Below are 21554 nucleotides of genomic sequence, written 5' to 3'. Positions count from 1 at the left end.
ATGTATGTAAATCAAGTGTAATGGCCATACAAATCAAAACCGTTGAAAAAGTAATTTCAAAATTATGTGTCCCTTAGCTTTCGCTTGATCGATGTTGGCCTTTCGGTGATGTTGGAGATTACACATGTTAATTAGAAATTTAATTAGTGAACTTAATATAACCTTTACTGATTATTTTAACAGTGGCAAATATGAAAATAGTTCATGATTTTTAAAGGTAACCGAAGATAATGGTATTGCGGTATGTTTATACTATATTGTGGTACTACAAATTCTGGGTAGATTTTATTAATTAATGGTCAAGAGATAAGAAGTAATGAACGATGTAGTCTTATTCATTATACACGCTCAGGCGTTAGTCATATTCATCTAGGTGATGTACTTAGATAACACTTGTGCACAGGATTTGGAGCAAACTGGTAATAGTGTTTTTTTTAGTTGTATCCTAAAGATGAGTAATGTATAGTAGTGCACTTTAAAATATCTTACTTCATAAAGGTGATGTAGGTGAGGGGGTCACATAACCCACAATGTTATGTAAAAGTTAGTTAAATGGCTAATCATAAACCAGTGAAAGAATCCTATTAATTTTCTTAACTACCTATTGAATACTCAGCATAGTAATAAATACATTAAGGTGTAAAATCATGGCATCGACAATTTAATTGCATACATTACATTTACAGCTGTGGTATTAATAAGATATTGGAATGCAAATTAGAGATTTTTAACCATAATCTTCAATGAAGTATATTATGTATCAACGACATTAAATTGTTTTTTAGTAATGTCTACTGCTGTTGGATGTATATCACAATTTATTTTACATGAGTTCTTGGGCATGATGAGTGTGTCGCTCCTAATATAAGGAAGTGATAAATAGATGTCAGTATGTGATGTGAGGTAAGTTCGTAGGCGCAAATTCATGAATTGTGTTAATATAAAACTGTTGTTTAACTGTAGCATGTGATGGTTCACAACAATTTAGATATGGAAAGTATAAATTTTAACACGCTACATTGTTCACACATCAATAATAGCTTGATATTTACTGCAGCTTTGTTAGTATAATAAAATATACTTGATTAGTTTATTTTGTTGTGTCATTATTGTTATCATTCTATCATAACCATCCTCTGTATACATGTTCGGAAATTAAGTTAAGGATTATCTTTTCAAATCAAAGCATGAAAATGGAGCAATCTCTTTCTTCATTTGGTCTATAATCCTCACATGTTATCATTATAAAATACAAGTGAATAAAATAAAAAGAAAAAATTTCTGTTGGAATTTTTTGATGCTAGGACCTTTGTAATGCTAGTATGAGTTGATTAGAGTTAGGCCTGGAAATAATTATGTACACCTAAAAGTGTAGCTCATCACATAGCTAGTAGCTAGACTGTTATTAAAATGAATGATACAGATTATTGCAATTATGTATTGCGATAGACTTCTCACTAAACAATAATAAGATACCAAATGTAACTGGTAGGTCAGTTGCTAGTTCCCTAGGGAGCAATCGACCTGATTTAGGCGATTGAAATTCTTACCAACCTTTTATATACATATTTATAAATTCTTCATGGCAATATTTCATATTTTTCATCATAATTCAATGGTGGTAGGAATAATTCAATGATGGCAGTGGTTACCAATTGACTCTTGATATTTATGTTGAAAATAAATTTTGAAATTTCTAAATGCATTGCTCCAGTATATCTTAAAATGCAGTCTTGATTGTGTCTCATTATAATATTTTACAGGGCATTGTAAATAACCTAACAAACTATGGTCTGAATGAGATTAATTGACTTTTTATTTTCACATTGAGGTTTACTTTATGTAGCTGACAGTCATTTAACCTGCCTCAAGTTGCAATATACATTAATGTAATTAGGTAAGAGGAAGCTATGAAGCTCCTGAGATTTAAAAGTTTTTGCAGATACATAGTAATTGGTGAACTACTTAGAGTGAGTAAATCAAGCAGTCTAATTTAAAGATCCCATTTTGTAAAGCAATGCTGTACCAAGAATTCATACAATTTCCTAGTGGAAGAGAGGAATTTGTGAGAATGGAAGAAGAAGTTTTTGGGATTGCTGGATTCCCAGGCATCATTGGGGCAATAGTCTGCATGCATATCCCAACAACTTCATCTGGAGGAAAAAATGTGGAATTATTTTGAAATAAGAAGTCCTAATTTTCTATCAATGCCCAGGCAGTTTGCTCCCCTACACTATAATTGACTAATTCGGTGGCTTGGGTCTGTTCACGATAGCACTATTTTCAACATTTTTCATTTGAGGGCTAAAGTTTAAAGTGCAGAGATACCAGATGATTATTTATAAGATGATGGCGGTTATCCCTTCAGGCCATACCTCCTAACCCCCTTGTTATACCCATTAAACAGAGGAGAGAGGAAGTACAACCTTGCTCATGAGCAAAGCCTAAACCCATTTGAGCGTTGTTTTGGGCAAGGACGTACCCAGTATCAAAACTATGGGGGGGGGGGGGGGGGGGCAAGTCATGGTTGTTCAAGTTGTAGGTAAGATAGGAAAGGTGAATTAAATTAACATTTTAAGGAAACTGTAACAACTCTTTATTAATTTTTTAAATTATTAGCTTGAAAAAATATTATTTTCCAAAAAGACATTTTTGATGTTTGCTTCTAAGGGGGGGCAGCTGCCACCTCGCTGGGTATGCCCATAGTTTTGGGGTATTGAAACAGAGGTTTCCTTCCCTCTCCATTGGACTAAGAATGAAAAAAATACATATTTCCTCATCATTGTGACTACTGGGGTTTTACACAAAATTTCAATTACTATATTCAAAGAGAAGGTACTCATTCAAGGTTCTCATTCAAGATGCCAATGTGAATCTTCATCAACCCATGGGAGAGGGATCCACAGGAGCAGCTGTTTGACTAGCCTTAATTAATGCATTCTGTGATAAGTTATGTGAAACTTCCTGGGACAAATTAGTCAACATGAAGTGTATACAGGACATGTACATGTATTTCATTAGTAATGTAAAGCTCATCTTTGAGGAATTCTTTCCCAGAAAATTAGTGCCAATGAAGTGTCATGAGAGTAACAAGGGTTGGGTGACAGATGAAATAAGGGCTGCTAGCGTTAATTTTAGGGAATTATGTCAATTAAGAAAAGGGCAGAAGGGCTACGACCTCAATAGTAACTACTTTCAGAGTTACAAAAAAGCATACAGGGACCTTATAGTTCAAACCAAGAAAGCTTACTACAGCAGACTTATCAGTCAAGCTGAAAATGTGACCAAAACATCATGGCGAATAGTAAGAAAGGCAACAAACTCTAAGGTAAACAGGAGTGGAAATTTAACAATAAAAAATGGGGAAGGGATAAACTTGGCCGATCCTATGCAAGTGGCAGTTTTTGCCAATAAGTACCTCGCAACTGTACCCCTACAATTACATAGCTCAATAATAAGTAGTGACAGATTCAGTACGGGGCACTGTCAACACATGTGCTCCTCTATGGTCCTCTTTCCGGTAACAGAAAATGAGGTATTGAAGTGCATAAATAGCCTGAAAGACAAACCATCAGTTGGGATAGACGATATTCCTTCCTTCATCCTAAAAAAATGCTCTAAAGCTATAATTAAGCCCTTAGCTTTCATAATAAATGAGTCCTTTAATAAGGGTGAGTTTCCAAACTATTTAAAAATAGCTAAAATAAAACTGATCCACAAAAAAGGTGATGTGGACAACATAGGAAATTACCGGCCAGTATCCTTGCTGACTAATATATCTAAAATTTTTGAGCTAATGATGAGAGACAGGATTATGAACTTTGTCGTCCAATCCAAATTATTAAACATGGAACAGTTTGGATTCCAAAAGGGGAGAAGCACCAATGATGCGATTGCATGCTTTCTGAAAAAAATCATGACCTCATGGGACAGGAATGAATTCTCGGTGGGTATATTCAATGACCTTTCTCGTGCATTTGACACAGTAGATCACAAAATCCTTCTCATTAAATGTGAGCACTATGGGATCAGGGGAATCGTTCATAAATGGTTGCAATCATATCTAGAGGATAGGCAACAGATGGTAGAGGTTGAGGGTACAGGCATCAACAACATTGTTACAAACTACTTATCTCCCATAGAAATAATAAATGTAGGGGTACCACAGGGCAGTATTTTGGGGCCCCTCTTATTCTTACTATACATCAATGATTTGCCGAGGTTTATGAAAAACAATGATATAGTGTTATATGCTGATGATACATCTCTAGCAATGAGCCACAGGGATCCTAAGCTGCTGCAAACGAAGCTGGAGAGTTCACTACTACTCCTAGAAAAGTGGTTCAACCTGAATAAACTTTCTGTAAATGTTAAGAAAACGAATTACATTCAATTTAAAAAAAAGAGGGAAGTGCCTCAGTTAGAGGTATTCTTAAATGGTCAGCCCATAGAGAGGGTAAATAGCACCAAGTTTCTAGGTCTAGCTATTGATGATTCCCTAAATTGGGAGACCCATACCAATGCCCTATGCTCAACCCTGGCTAAAAGTGGATATGTTCTGAGAAATCTGGTAGATATTGTTGATTTAAATGTTCTAAAAATGGTATATTATGGTTATTTTGAATCCCATTTGTCCTATGTAATCATTTTCTGGGGATCGTCGCCTGGATTTCGTAGAGTTTTCGCAACACAAAGAAAAAGTATAAGGTATATAGCAAAGATACCCCCGTGGAAATCTTGCAAACCCTATTTCAGGGAATTAAAACTCCTAACGTTACCATCTATGTATATATACCACTTGTGTATGCATGTCAAAGATAATATAAAAGATCTCACTACCAATGCTCAAGTGCACGGACACTCCACTCGCCATGTACATATGTACTGCCACGCCACGGCAATGTACAATAAGAGCCCTTTTCACATGGCTATCAAGGTTTATAATGCTCTGCCGTCAACCATAAAAAAAGCTTCTACAAGGGCAATTTTCAAATCTAATCTTAAACTCTTTCTAGTCAACAAAGGCTATTATAGCACAACTCAGTTTCTAGAGGAATCTGCCTACCACAGAAGTGTCTGATTCTGACTTTGATTGTGTATGTATTTATTTTTGTGTATGACATGTCCTATATTTTACAATGTAAAGTCCTGGGACCAATAAAATTATTATTATTATTATTATTATTATTATTATTATTATTAATGGCATACTTTTATGAGTTTTCTTAAAAATAAATTCTTCTTTCATGATAACCATAGCATGGTTCCTCATGGTAAATAGTGTTCTCTCATTTTTACATTTTACCTGAGCATAAAAAATTAAATGGTAAATAACATCTATTTTAAACAGTCAATAGCATTTTAAACCTGCAGATAAATCAAAAAAAAATAATTTTTTACCTCAATTCACGGATAGTATAACTTGGAATTTAGATTTGATGACATTGTATAGGAAATAAAACAACCTAGGATTTGAGAAATATTATTTATTTATTTTCCATCACTTTGGCTAGGGTAGCCTATTTTATCTCAATTTATATTTTTCTATTTTCCAAAGCTAGTACACTATTTTTCAGTTCATAATATTACGCTTATGCTTTCCACGCTTTATTCTTCTCATTGCATATATTAGCATGTGTTCTTTTGTTTCATACAATATTTGAATGGGTTTCTACGAGATGAGATTCCTCCAACTCAGAGAAATTATTCGCTTTCGCTGTTTTTTAAACTCGTAAGTCGCGGTTTTCACGTAGGTAATAACAAATGCCGTTGTAATGCGCTGTAGACAGCCAATAGGAAAGCTACTTACAAATCTATGAGAATAATAATGCTACACGATTGCCGATCAAGTGATTTTGATCGTTGATCAAGGATCAGATGTTGGTGAAACGGATGCGAGATTTGATCTCGGATCAGGGAATTGATGCCGATCAACTGATCGCCGATCAAAGAGAGGTTGGTGAAATCGGCCCTTACTCTTCAAATGGGAGGAAGAAAAAATTATTATGAATCCTGTGTTAGAATGAAAAAACTTAGTAAATTTCACATTAATTTTATTAACACGACCAGTTTCATCGCTGCGCGACATCATCAGGTGCATATACAGGAAATGACAGTCTTAAATACCCTGGGATACATGGGGGCGGGTGCTGGACAAGAGGGGGTGGTTGAGTGAGAGCGAGGGAAGGTGGGGGGAAAAAACCCAGGAAGAGGAAGGCTAGGAAAGGTGGTGCAATGTGTCACACTAAGTCGTTAGGTGGGGGGGTGGGGTAAGGGTTAGGATTGTGGTCAGTAATGACGGGTGTGAGAGGTAGGTTGAGTAATGGGGAGTGGGAAAGGAAAATTACATCGTTAAGTAGCAACTCTTTGTCATGACGTACCGTTTTTAAAATTTCCATGGACTCTAAGGCGTCCAGCTTGGGTCCTTTTCTCTCCACATGGAGGATCTCGGGCTCAAATGTGCTGGCATGATTGGTCTCAAGTAAATGTTTGGCGAACAGCGAGGTGGGGTTGTTATTTTTGAAACATGCTTTATGTTCACTGATGCGTGTTTGGAATTTCCTCCCTGTTTGCCCAATGTAAAATTTTTGGCAAGTATTGCACGTGAGTTTATACACTCCGCTCTTGAGTAGTGGATTTGTCTTGTCCTTTTTAATAGTCTTATCCCTTGTAAATTTTAAAAACGGTACATCATGACAAAGAGTTGCTACTTAACGATGTAATTTTCCTTTCCCACTCCCCATTACTCAACCTACCTCTCACACCCGTCATTACTGACCACAATCCTAACCCTTACCCCACCCCCCCACCTAACGACTTAGTGTGACACACTGCACCACCTTTCCTAGCCTTCCTCTTCCTGGGTTTTTTCCCCCCACCTTCCCTCGCTCTCACTCAACCACCCCCTCTTGTCCAGCACCCGCCCCCATGTATCCCAGGGTATTTAAGACTGTCATTTCCTGTATATGCACCTGATGATGTCGCGCAGCGATGAAACTGGTCGTGTTAATAAAATTAATGTGAAATTCACAAAGTTTTTTCATTCTAATATGAGACAATTTCACGAAGTTACGCCGCAAACCATTCAATTGATGAATCCTTTGCATAGGAAACGTTTACACGAAGTATGACAGTGGCACAAAGTGGATTTAAGTTCTTCACTTTTTGAATAAATCATGAGACACTTCCACTGGAAGCAGCTCATCCACGGATTTTCACCTACTGAAACTACTGAAACAAAAATAAGTTTACCAACTTATTTTTGTTTCAGCAGTTTTTTTAATTGCCATGTAATTTTAGCACACGTACTCTCAGTCTTAGAACCATGCTGAGTTGCAACCAAAATTATTATTTATATGTATCTTTATTACAATTAAAAGATCATGTATAAAATGTATGCCTTCTTCACACAGCGAATTTACATCAGCCAACTCAGCATTGTTTCCGGCTAGATTTTGGCCTGGGCATATCATTTCCAACTTATGACCAATGCACCCTACCACAAAGTCTTCAGGACGTATCCTGTTTGTAAGTCAAGGAGTAGCTGTATTTCAGTGATTCAGTACAATTTCATCAGTAATTCACGGAAGTTACTTCAAATGCTATTTACTGGCATTGTTGCTCAGGTGGAGGATCTGATATGATGTATATGTATCTATAACAACAACGGTGTGTATGGATTACTATCATTAATCCAAATGCATTGCTCGTTGATTCAGAGAATTATCACACTTTCCAATACCTAATATATGGATGTCAATTTATGCTACATCCATTGTTATGAAATAACCCTGTACATAAGCCTCCAACTTCGAAGACAGACAGCCCAGTTAGTAAATTGGCTAACATGAATGCTAGCTGATGCACAAGTTGTAATACTTAATAAACATTTCTTTTCAGACAGTGTGCAAAATAAGCCAAAACTCACCGGCTGTGAATATTTGTTTACTCACCTGTCAAAATTAATTTCATACTTCTGCGTTTTTGGATTCAGTTTGAGCACTGGGCCAAGAAGGCGGCTCCGGACTTTACGAGTTTCTTCACACCAAGCACGATGATAGAGTGTTTCATAGTGCACCAGAACCATTGCCATCGCATTATACAGTTTTATGACTTTCTTAGCCTTGGGAACCCCAAGAACACCTTCTTTAACCTCAAAAAAGAAAACATTTACATTATTGTGATGTCGCAACCTTTTTTTCTCCTCAGACAATAATAATCACTAAGAATCTTTAGAGCTTTATTTCATCTCCTCCGTCCAAAATGGCTCTCTCTCTAACAATCTCCTGTTTACTCCCTATCAGCAATATAAACACAAATACGCATACAAATAACAAAAATACAATTCAAACATAAATGCATAATAAATCACACCAAACATCATGGACACGACGTTACAATTATATAATGCATATCCATAAAAAATTGCACCATGCAAGAAATGAATGGCATTGGGTGACCAATCAAATTTTTCAATAGCATGGCATTAGAAGGTAGTAGCATGGTGAATTTGGAAAAAAAAGCTTATAGCTCTCTTTCTTCCTTTCCATAGACTGGGAACAATCTAAAAACTAAACAACTAACATTTTAAACTGTTACCAATTTTTTTTTCATTATATGCATGCAAATGAAGATAAATTTTCGCAACACATTTGGAGAAATGCATACAAGAAATGAATGCAATGGCTTTGCATTCACATGAGAGCACCATTTGAGGCATTTGCATTATAACAATAAAATTGTGATGCCAGAGCAGGAGTTAAATTGATTCAAGCATCAGACCAGTCAGATCCCGTTGTTGGCATTTAGGCTATTGACCAGACACATTATGCATATCCTTATATTTTTTAGAGATGGGTCGATTCCAGTACCCGGTTCTCGGCACAGCTGGTTCTTGGCCTGTGGAACCAGTGTCAAGAACCGATCACATAAAGTCGGTACTTTGGAACCGGCTCGGAACGGTGGCGAGGATTTGAATTTGGCACCCAAAGCTAAAATGGTCTGCAGGGTATTCAGCGCCAAAAAGATAAAAAAAAAGCATTTTTACTTTCTGAATGCAAGGCATCCACTTTTTTTCTTTTGAGAGTTGCTTGCTAACATGCGAATTTAAGGGTTCATCAGTTTGTCACTCTCGTCAACATTGTAACATTTACAAAGCTGCAGCTACTTTCAAACGAGCTGACTTTTTGCCTGCCACCGACCACAGCACGGTGCTGTTATTTCAACTTATCATTGGTCTCTACGGATGTCTTCAAACGAGGCAAATCGCACCCCTAACAGCACCCATTTGGCCTGGCGATGTACCGTCTACCGTGTGAATTGCAGACAATGCTGCATTGAGTCCACTTTCAGATGAAACGCCTTTTTGTTGGCAGCCATTCATATGAAATTCAGGCGGCTTTCAGACGAGATGACTCTCTGCAACACTGTGTGCCGTGCCGTGAACAGCAGCTGGCAGAAAATCGTTTCGTCTGGAAGTAGTCTCGCGATTGAATCATGTACTATCATTTGCAAAAGTCTTGCAACAAATCGAGCGGCGCCACTTTCGCTCCATTGTCGATTTCTGGCCACCATTAAGATTGAATGATCACTATCTAGGTATGAATCTTCATGGTAGCTCGGGAACGACTCACGAACGGGTCATCGTGACACGGGAGTGAGACGTAGGAAATCATTACGATGTTCAGTTGAGTAAACGAGCGTAGATGTTGTTAAGTCGTCGCGGCGTTTGAGATTATTTTTGTACCCGTAGTTGACTGGAGTAGATAATTGAAAATATTTACCCGTTAAAAGAGTGGTGAGAGTTACCTATGACGCCTGGCTTCCAATGATAAACCCCAAAAGGCCGGCTGGGGGCACGATTTCGCCATTAGGAACACGGAAATCAACTCGCTCGTAACCCTTATTTTTAGGGATTCAACGTCGTTCAGGAGACTTTATATTAAGTTGTTGAAATATTTGTTCGATATAGAAGAATTAATTAATGAAAAAAATTAACTGGCAATTTTCCGAAAAAAAACACGAATCTGTCGTCTCCACCATATTTAATTGATTGGCATTAAATAGTTCTTTACGTCAGCTAATAGGTCCTGCACCTCGTCTTGCCCTACATCTTTATCCCAACTTTATCAGCCAGGGATGAGGAAGTAGGTTACCTCGAGTAAAACTTGCAGGCCGTAAGTGATTCTCACGTACTTCCAAAATAGTGAAAATAGGGCCAATTTGTAGCCCTATCATATATACATGTTGATGCCACAATTTGCTTGAAGAAAATACGCACAAGAAAAATAGTTGATAAACACCTCAAGATAAGCCTTTCCTATATTTAAAAATAAGGGCCGTGGTGCGTGCACGATTAAGGATTACCATTACATAGGTTATTCCTAGGATTGTACTTAGTAGATCAGCTGGTCTCACATTCTGTCCCTTTCTAACAAAATTACTGTATTAAAAAAACAATGATTGTAGAATACTGAAGCCTAAAGTTTAAAAGTAAAAGTCTTCACTTAATTTATATCTTTTTCTATCTCTAAGAAAGTTTCCGTCACTGCTCATTTACGAAACGAAAAAGGGTAAAATTGTTCTGAAAAACTTTACTGGAGAAATTAACTTGGTAGGAAATGGCGACAAGTTGATGACAAATAGGCAGCATACAACATAGGCGGGCAGCATAATCGCTGCAAAATATCATTCATAATTTTCTTTTTAATCAGATAAAATTGATCTATTTAAGAAATTACGTGTATGGAACCTTAGATTATTACGATAGTTCTCATTCCAAAGGTTAATAATGTTTAGCAGTTACGGACCTGTAAAGGAAACCATATAGCACTAGGAATTACATTCACCAGTGATTCTGATTGGAGTTCCTTCAAGAAAACGCAATTGATTCGTCCTACCGCGCTAACTACGCATGATTCCCGTCGCACGGTCATTTAAATTAGAAATTGTTGCAAAAAATGCTCAAATTCAACAGCTGGTACCCTCTTAACATAAATTTCAAAAATAAAAAAAAACTTTAAAATAAAATACGGCTTTGCGGAGGATAAAAAATTTCGGTCACGGGAAGGATTTGAACCCGAATCCCTCCTTTCACCAGCCCGACTGTTTATCCACTGAGCTATTACTAGCTCAAGGTCACGGAGGCGTAATTTTAATTATTTGTTATTATTGTAACACTGAGCTCCTTCATGTGCTTCTCCTACGGCTTCTCACTTGAACGAATTTGATCAAAATAATCACTTTCTCGGTATATTAGTCTTTTATTCGTTTATGTGATTATAACTTGAGCACGGAGGCTTTCGCATACTCTATGTTTCGGCTGGTTAGTATATACAATAGGAATATAATGATGTTGTCGCCTGCGACTTCAGTATGGTGTCGTCTTTTTAAGTTATTATTATTTGTTATTATGTTTCAAACTCGGTACTTGTATTTCTAATGAAGCAAGCGTATACATTCATTACAAACAGAAATTCTGTTAGGATTTGCTTACGTCCTTCTTACTCGACTTGAAAGGTTTTATGAAATGAGCTGCAGTTCCACTGATGCCTTAAACATAAAACGTATGGCCAACAAACACATTTCCTTATACAATGTAACCTACTTAATGCAAGTAGATAATTCAATTAATAATGCTAAGTAAGTATCCTACATTATCCCGAATTCATCAGTGTATATGTAAATGATTGCATCTAAATAAGGTAACTTAATCATCAACGATATAGCAGCTAAGACCCTAGTAGAAAAAATTGTGTTCTTTTGGTGTTCTTTATATGTTCATTCAGTGTTCAAGTGTTCTTTTGATGTTCTTTTGGTGTTCTTTTATGTTCACCAATTTCTTGGTGTGTTCTTTTGATGTTCAATTTATGTTCTTTTTATGTTCATCTCAGTGAACACAAAATGAACATTTTTCTTTATGTTCATTTTGTGTTCCCTTTGAGTTCATTTTATGTTCACCATGGTGAACACAATATGAACATTTTTTTATGCGTTCATTTTATGTTCACTTTGTGTTCATTTTATGTTCACCATGGTGAACACAAATTGAACATTTCTTTATATGTTCATTTTATGTTCACTATGTTGAACACAAAATGAACATTTTTCTTTATGTTCATTTTGTGTTCCCTTTGAGTTCATTTTATGTTCACCATGGTGAACACAATATGAACATTTTTTTATGCGTTCATTTTATGTTCACTTTGTGTTCATTTTATGTTCACCATGGTGAACACAAATTGAACATTTTTTTATATGTTCATTTTATGTTCACTATGTTGAACACAAAATGAACATTTTTCTTTGTTATTCTTTAAAATAAACCATTATAAAAATTCTCATTCCTTGGAGGTGATTGTGGATAACTGCAGTTCATGTGTCATGACAAGTAGCTTTACATAAAACAAGTAATACAGATGATTTTGGAGACTTTGTCTACCAAAAATGAGTTTGAATTTCGCCATCTTGAAATCCACAAAACTGTATTTTTTAGCAGTTTTCCATAATATTTCTAGAAATTTAAAATAATGAATTTCCGGGAAAATTATCCCAAAATGAAGGCATATCATCAAAAAATGGACATTGAACGATCCGAGAATGCAATCAAGGAACACCTGAAAACACTCTCAATATGTACTTTATTGCATACTAAACAGGGATAAGGCCTGAGCATTTGGCTTCTATGAATAAGTTCGTTTCTAATAAAAAAACAAGCTGGAAATAAAATGATTAGATACTTATTCAAACACTGACATCTGATTCACAAAGATGTGAAAGTGTTCATGGTAATGATGGGACTTCCGTGAAAGCTTTTTCTTTGTTGTTCAACAAAATGTTCTTTTTATGTTCATTTTGTGTTCTTTTGATGTTCAAAAAAGTGTTCATTTTTTGTTCAAATTATGTTCTTTTTATGTTCACAGACGAGTGTTCATTTTGTGTTCTTTTTATGTCCTTTCTGTCACAAAACACATAAAAAGAACATAAAGTGAACATTCGGTGAACATAGAAGGAACACAATTTGAACATTAAATGAACATAAAAAGAACACTGAATGAACACACTTTTTTCTACTAGGGGAGTTATTATTCGCATTCACACTAATTCAGCAGTAGAACATATTATCAAACAATACCTATTGAAATCCGACAATCATTAAAAATGGGACTTGTAGCTGGAATTAAGTTTTCCTCGTCATACTTTGAATAAGTGGAAAGGAATACATCTTTACCGATTGACGGACGTCGGAGGACTCTGTTATTACTTACGCAACGATTAATGCCGATCAGCTTAACTAATTCATATTTTACGTGTTTGCTCAGATATTTATATGATGAAACACTGGGAATTTCAAAGCTGCCTCGTATCATATGTCGTAGATATTGTATTAAAACATCAACCTGAGTCGATAGATGTAAACAAAAGTCTACCATGTTCACAGTGAACGACTCGTGATTTCCAGCTCTCTGAAAAGAGCTGAGATCACTCAAAAAGAGCCAAGCTACCAACTTTTTAAAATCTCTCCGAGGAATTACCTTCGATCTTTCCTACTGCATTAATTGCTACAATGTGTTTGGGGGAATATCATGAACATTAATTTCACTTAAATGGAAGCGGTCTAATCCCGAGACTGAAAAGGATGACAAAATACCTCACCCACCCAATGACCCGTTCTCCATGCATTGAACCATGAAGACTAGTATTGGATTGTTGCATACACCCGAAAACCATACAATTTCCGGGCACAATCTTTGTGGAGCGAAAGTGGCGCCGCTCGATTTGTTGCAAGACTTTTGCAAATGATAGTACATATACAGTAATTCCTCGACATACGAGCAAGATGCATTCCGAGAGCTTGCTCGTAAGTTAATAAACCTATGCAAGGCATCGAAAAGTGTGGTTATCCTGCAGAATGCAACACAACATTACAAATTTGCATTAACTCACAGCTGCCCTGCTTTGCAGTATGTAAACTGTGCTCCAAGCATATTTCCCATGGCCCTTCAAAATCAACATCGACCACTACTGTTTTCAGTGAATGCCTTTTCTCTACTGCAGGCAATACTTCTGCCAAAAAAGTGTAGATTAGACCGAGATAGGGTAAATATGTTGAATTTTTAAAATCAAAACCTGGAGAAAGAACCAGTGGCTGCCTGATGCAATATGACACATTGTTCGATCATGCATTCATTAACAACCTGTTATTAAAAATTTTTGCTTGGCAAAATTATGAAGACGATCTTAAGTTTTTTTGCTAATTTATATCTTTAGTGAAATTATTTTCATTTATGTCACGCGGTTGTTCATTTAAATTTGCTATTAATTCATATAATAGGAGTTCATCCTTGGAACCGGTACTGAGAACTGAAAAAATTTAAGAACCGACTAATCCTTAATATTTTTACAAACAGAAATATTCTCCTTAAAATGCATATTTTTTACAGGCAAACAAAATAAAACTGTTTCCCTTGGAGATCACCCTACACACGTTGCTGTCCTTCAGCATTTTAAGAATTATGCTTTATCCCTTACAATGCGGGAATATTTTTATATGTTTCGCACGCTGCCTGCGGCATTTACCCAAACTTTTTATTGCAACCTGGATATCTTGCACTTGAGCACTAGCGATTAGCAACTTCCTTACATTTTCACACAAGCAGACAAAGTTTTTTTCTGTGCTTTAAGTGTATACAATCTACCATTAACCCTTAGATGCACGCTAAGCGGGGATTTTGCCGCATTATTCAAAAATTTGAAATAGCGCGTATATTGCACGTGAATCACTGGTGGTACACTTTGGTATTCTTCTCCTCTACTTTTCCCTCCTCCAAGAACAAATGTTTACGTCAATGTGACAACCAACTGCTGCGTTAGAATCTTACAAAGTGAGAACGACATAACTTCAGGTGATTTGCCACTAGATGGCGTTCAATCTCAAAAAACATGTCGTAATTTAAAAATTTCATCTTCATACTCAAATATGAATTACATTGGTGTAAAAATGCGTTATATACACTTTACTAGTGACCTAAAAATAAATTATGCATGTTTATTATAATGTATTAAGCATTGGAGTTTGAAGGCGCAGAGTCGGCACTTGGTGTAACTACAAGCGGGAAAAGAACATAATGCTGCAAAGGCATAATAACAGGATTCAGGAATTGTAACCTCCTTATGGACGTAAATTGTATTATGATTTTATCGAATTGTGAACAAATTGAGTCTATGGTGAGAACAAATTGAGTCGGTGGTGACTAATGTAGAGTATATGATATTCCAAGGCCAGCACGTATTTATCACCCAGATGAGTTCTCACGAGTGCTTCAAGAGCATGATAATGAAGATGGGAGGGAAGGGCAGATCAACCATGATATGGAGAATATTTTTTTGATTTCTCATATGAAAGTGAAGGGGAGGAAGGATGTTTTTGAAGACAAATTACATTCCAGTGATAGTTAGCAGTCTTATGATAATAATAATGTTAGCCGCCCACATAATGTCAAAGTTTATCTAGTTCATCGGAAACGGTTAACAGTTTTGGCTGAACTCTTATATACAATTTACTAACACCAAAACAAAAGCTAAAGACATTGTTCTAGTTTCACCAGGGCCAACATCATTTCCTAAAAATGCCACAACCGAGCTCGAATAGGGTGGTTTTCTATTGTTTTTTATTGACTAAATCGAAATATTATTACTCCTGGTGTACATACTTCACGCTTTTACATTTTTTAATGACGGTATCTTTTTCACGATTAAATGAAAAGGGAAAATTTTCAAGCGTGCAAAAACTGGACGGCTAAGTATGAATGCTGGGAAAACCCTGTGTGACATCATTCTGGTTCCCGCTGTCGCCGTGAGAGGTGACCTTGGGGTGAGGCTTTGAGCGCTGATACGATGCAGGATGCTTGCAGGTGGCAGAGTACCCTGCTAGCTGGTAGTGCTTGGCTTAAATAAAGATTATTAGAACCCTTTCAAATAAAGGAAACTTTCCAACCTTAGGCAGTTTTAATAGGTGATTATTAAGACATGTTTCCCTGAGCTCTGTGCCTCATGCATGCATTGGTAATCTCAGACGATGTAAAACTCCTATCTACTTATATAGAAACTAGGTCCCTCAGGATAGCAATGGGAATATGGAAATTCGAATGGGAAAATAACAGCAAAACAATACTATCCAAGTCTTGAATTAGCCATGTATTTGCTATAAAATGGTTTATTTTTCTTAGGTACCGTGAAAAAAACCTTAAATCCACATAGTGTTTCTACCCTGCAAAATTCGATAGACTGGAACTTCATTTCTAGGTTTCCAGGATACCTGTACTCTTGTTTTGTACTTCACTAAACCTAACAAACGTGAAATTCTGCTTTCTATGTTGCATTGCAATGTGGACATCGATCTAGAAACTGCGAAATCTGAAATGATCCTGAACTACAACACAACCAAGGGAAGTGTCGCTTTTCTGGACCAGAAAGTGTGTAAATTACTCCCCTTCAAGACGAACAGGAAGGTGGACTCTATCACAATTTCTCCAATTTTTTTAATATGGCTGCTCTTAGCGACCGGGTGATTTTTGTAGCTAATAAAATTGAAAAATAATCCATCGAAGACCATGTTCATGGAGTTCATGGAAGCTCTCGCATTAAGCCTCGTAGATGAACATCTGAAGTTCACGGTGAAAAAGTTAATCTTCCAGCAGACACAAAGGCTTTTCTAGCAATGAGACTTGGGAAAATTCCTGAAGTATTTGCTTCTACATATGAACCTCAATGTAGGGCGGGTGAATGTTTTACATGTGGAAAATATGAAAATTATAAGATGGCAAAAATACAAATGTTTTCGATTTAAATGCAATAATCATTCCACCTGATTCAAAAAATATCACGATTGTCATTACAGAGACAGTGATGGTCAATAAGGATGAAAAAATTTAATTTTATTTATAAAGTTTGTTATTTTTATAATTTTAATGATTGCATTAACGATTTGGCAAATCCATTTCCTTTTTTGTGTGTGTTTTTTGACTTGACAGTGTCTAGATTATCGTCTGCAATTCCTTTAGAAAAATTAGTCTTAAGTATTTATCAAGAAATTTGCATATAATTATGCAATATTTTTGTTTATAAATGAATGGGAAAAATTTTTAAAGTGATTTTATTTATTAAAAGTTACCCAAATACGTTAAACACCCACAAATTTGAATGTATATTTGAGAAAATAAAAAATGTAAAGTGCAGCAAAAAAGCCGCAAGCTATACTTGTATACAAGTATACTGGCGCTATACTTGCAGGTGCGTGCACCAAAGGGTTAACTCTACTGAGAATAGCATGTATAAGATTGAGCCAAGACAGACTGTTATTTATAATAATACCCAGGTTGTAGACAGAATTGGAGTAGGGAATAGCTATGCCATAAGTACAATGCCAGAAGTTGCTTCTAAGTTATGTTAATCTTACTAGTGAGTATAACATCATCAATAATCAATGACTTAGTTTTTGCTACATTTAGAACTAAAAAGTTTTCTTTGGCCCAAACCGAAGTTTTTTTTTTGCATCTACATCAATCTGGATCTTTGAAATGTAAGTGAAACTCAGTAAGATCCTTCAAGTGGCAGTGAAGATGTATTTGAAGGTTGTCCACATATTATAACATATATTTACCGTTCCCAATTTTTTTGGGTAATCTAACATGCATGAAGAAAATAGAAGTGGGCCTACGACAGACCCTTGGGGGACGCCTTGCTTTGTTGATTTCCATGACTTTGTTGGTTATCATGCCCAACGACTTCATGTCATTTGAAAGATCTAACATGGCATGTCCATAAAAATGCAATTTGTTTGGTTATTGTGAGAGCCACCCCAAGCCCCACACAATGTTTGCAGAAGAAGAAGGAAAGTCTCGGGACACTCACTTTCAGAATGGCCATGGGCTGCTCGATCCTTTTCAAATAGTATCTGGCCCACATGATCCTGCCAGCAACTGGGGGCATGTACCTGGGAATGGGCGGCTCATCCTTCTCCTCGTGGTATTTGAACCTCACCATGTCTATTTCTGCCATCAGCCTATCCAGCTGCTCACAGTATTTACCATCTATTTTCAGACAGGGCAGATTCAATTTCTCAAACCTAAGATTAAATGAAAGGGAAAACTTGATCATAACGATAGTGATCTCACTTAAAAACAATAATTGCCATCAATTATATGCTCTCAGAGAATCTACATCAACATACTACCCCACAAACCCCCTACAAGGCATTTGGCAGAGGGTGTTAGGACACCAGCCATTAACAGTAGAAGCCCGGTTTCACGAGTGCTCGTAATCCCTTGGAAATTACTCACAAAACCGAGTGCTCGTAGAATCCAAAGGAGTTGAATAAACCCACCTAAGCCTCATAATCGCTCGTATTTACAGTTGTTCTTTTGTTTTGTGGCATTTAGCGAAGTTAAACTTGTAGAGAGTCATCATCAGGCACAATACAATTGAGCATGAACACATTTAAGAAGGAAACGGGGGATTTTCAATTTATAAAATAATAATTCCCCCAGTTTCGGTGATTTTATTCCCGTCCTTGTATTTTTTGATCGCCGAAGAAAGCTGTAAAAACAGCATAACTAGTCGGAATCAATATGTTTGATGTGCCTTGGAAGTTTTTGGATAATTTTGCGAATACATCATGCCGACAATATCATTTCTGTCTAGTTTTCGAATCTTTAACCAGTACATCAGTCAGTTGAGAAAATCGGCCAAAAGATTCACTGAAAAATGGTATAATTCAGTGGTCGAAGATATTTCTTGCAAAGACATTTCTCTCCATTGGAAATGTAGTCAGCTTTCGTTTATAATATCAAACCGTTTATGGACAGTCCTGCAGACCTTTGTTGAAAAAAACGCTTGATTAGTGCAGATTCCATTTGTGGATATTCTCCTTGCCGCAAATATTTTTGGCTGCTAGGTGTTCCTAGTTCGTTCACTACTGCAAGAATTGCATCTTTATTGACTATTGTGTACTAAGTAATAGTACTTAGTATAAGCCCTGTTGTACAGAAAAAGGCAATAAAAACTCTCTTTTCACTTGCAGTAGAAAGGGGATGGGATATCGATCAACTTGATGTGGTTGGGGCTTATCTCAAAAGTTTTTTGGAAGTATCAATCTATATTCAAAACAACCTCCTCGTTTTCCCTCACAAGATCATGGAATGTTCGTTTGCAAGTTGAAAAGAAGAAAGCCTGGCCTAAAACAGTCAACTGAACTGGAACTGTCACCTGCATTATATTCTATAGAAATTAAAATTCAAGGACTGTGTTAAGGAACCTTGTGTTTATGTCAGAACTGAGGTGACTTAAGCTCCCTATGTTGATGATTTTTCACTGCTTGGTGAGAGGGAACATTTAGCAAATACTGAGGTTGAGCTTTCAACATGTTGTACAATAAAAGACTTGGGAAGTGTTTCAAATTTCCTCTCCATGGTAACCTTCAGGCCATCTAAAGGGGAATTGATTGTTAGCCAGGAGCTTTCTGTTGAAGAAATACTGATGGAAAAATGATCGCAGGCTTTCCCGGCGTATCAAATCGTGGAAGGTTACTCGGGTATTTCCATCGGGTCAGATTCTTCAACTCCCATCTCGGCCGACATTTCGTTGAACGAGTTGTTCATCATCATCAGGGCATGTTGAATCTTGGAAATCGTCCTCCTTATATACGGATGAGGGTGGAATCAACTGGGGCCGGAGTTACGTGATTGGTTGAGGATTTCCTGCCTTTTTCCCCATTCCTCACGAATGCTCCTCAGCACCAGTTTCCATGAGGCACTCAGTGAGTAGCCGGTGTCACCTTTCACTGTGGCGTTCAGTCTAATTTCAATGGTTTCCAGTCTTCCCCAAAATTTGTCTATCCAACATAGGATCTTCAAAGGAAAGGAAGCTTCCAGGAGACTTGGTGGACAAAGTGAGGGCTGAAATTTCCTTTTGAAGGCCATTCCTCCATGACCCAATATCTCCAGGACTGAGCAAGCAGCTACTCGTGAACTACGTAGCATTAAGGAGATCACAGTGCTGCCAGCAGACAAAGGGAACGCCTTTGTCCTAATGTCTTAATGAATACCACAGACTACGCCACTAAAATCAAGGACATATGTACTCCAAGATAGAGCCTACTGGAAAATTTCTAGAGAACAGACCGCCTCTGTCACCAAGAGAACTATCAAGTTGATCACGGGTTCGTCCCTGCTGACTGACACTTCCAAGAGTCTGCACCGGCTCCTCCAAGGCTCTATGGATTACCAAAAATCCACAAGGAGGACGTACCCCTGAGACTGATCGTATATACGAAAGACGATTCCCAAGATTCTGCATGCCCTCATGACGATGGACAACTCGTTCATCGAAACGTCGGCCAAGATGGAGTTGGAGAACCTGACCTGGTAGGATGCCCGAATAACCTTCCACGAATACTGACAGAGTTCCTTTCTTTAGAAACTAGGGGGTTAAGTGCTCCACTTGAAATGGAATGTGTTAACCTTTAGAGAAATGAAAGTGAAAATTTTTGTGAAAATACCCACAGGAAGGCAGTTGGATCTTTGCTGCATTTGTAAACAAACACCAGAGCTGATATTTCTAGTTCAATTTTTTTTGTCAGTCAACATTGTGGAGATCCAGTTAGAAATGACTGGGAGAATATGAAGCACATTCGGATTTAATTGAAAGGAACAAAACATGATTCATTGCATTGCATTAAGACTGGTATCAAGGTAACTGTATACAGTGGAACCTCGATCTAATGTTCCCACATTGATCATTTTTCCACATCTATCGTTCCCTGAAGTATCGTTTTACCGTATTGATCGTTTGAAGATCACGGTCCCGATGTATAATTTTCCCACATCCATCGTTTGACGAAAATGAGACGAAGTGTTTACAATGTGTTATTTGTGACTAATAAGGGCAGAAACATAGTTTGAATCTTCCTCAGGAGATTGAAATACCACAGGGAGAAGCTGAGTGCCCTGGGATAGTAACATTAGTGCATTTCCTAAGATCCGCTATCCCTCTCCATTCAGCACTCGCATCCCCAGCTCTGACGCTTTCCTGTTCTCCAAAATCAAACAAAAGGTCCCAGCTCGTGCAGGGATCGTTTTACGAAGACCTTAGCTTTGAAAGAAAATATCTCTCTACTTCAAAGTTCCCAGGTTCTGGAGGTCAACTGCTGCATGTATCACCTATTAGCCCAAAAGGTGTTCAAAAACAGGACAGCAGGTTACAATTTACGAGTTATGCTACAAGTCTCACTTGTCAGAGTTACATTGAAGCAATATCTTCTCAGGATATTTTTTTTCTCCCAACTAGCAATCTGAATTCATCTGCTCATCTAGAGCTACGCTACTAATTGTTAGATATGAGTGGGTAAGTTGCCTTCTCTACAGTAGAAAAAATTTCATTGCACAGTCATATGGTCATGCTTCACCCTCCGCAGTATGCTCTGCTTATGCCGTACGCGATAGCATTAGTGCCGAACTTCACCTCGTACGAGTGTTTCCATACTTTCCTGGTAGGGTTGA

At 37.1% G+C, this 21554-nt stretch overlaps 1 protein-coding gene across 1 annotated transcript in view; it reads right to left on the bottom strand.

The window, feature by feature from the left end:
• Positions 1–21554, bottom strand: part of LOC124166854 (dynein axonemal heavy chain 8) — a 424156-nt gene that overhangs the window by 342504 nt on the left and 60098 nt on the right. Inside the window, exons 13-14 of the mRNA XM_046544564.1 lie at positions 17911–18124; positions 7953–8152 (exon numbers count right to left, since the gene is read on the bottom strand). Of these exons, the coding sequence (XP_046400520.1) occupies positions 7953–8152; positions 17911–18124 (414 nt within the window). The remainder of the gene's footprint in view (positions 1–7952; positions 8153–17910; positions 18125–21554) is intronic.

This window comes from Ischnura elegans, chromosome 10 (genome assembly GCF_921293095.1).
Source record: "Ischnura elegans chromosome 10, ioIscEleg1.1, whole genome shotgun sequence".
In the NCBI taxonomy this organism is placed as follows: domain Eukaryota; kingdom Metazoa; phylum Arthropoda; class Insecta; order Odonata; family Coenagrionidae; genus Ischnura; species Ischnura elegans.
The sequence above is the reverse complement of the archived record's forward strand: the minus strand, read 5'-3'. Positions and strand labels throughout refer to the sequence as shown.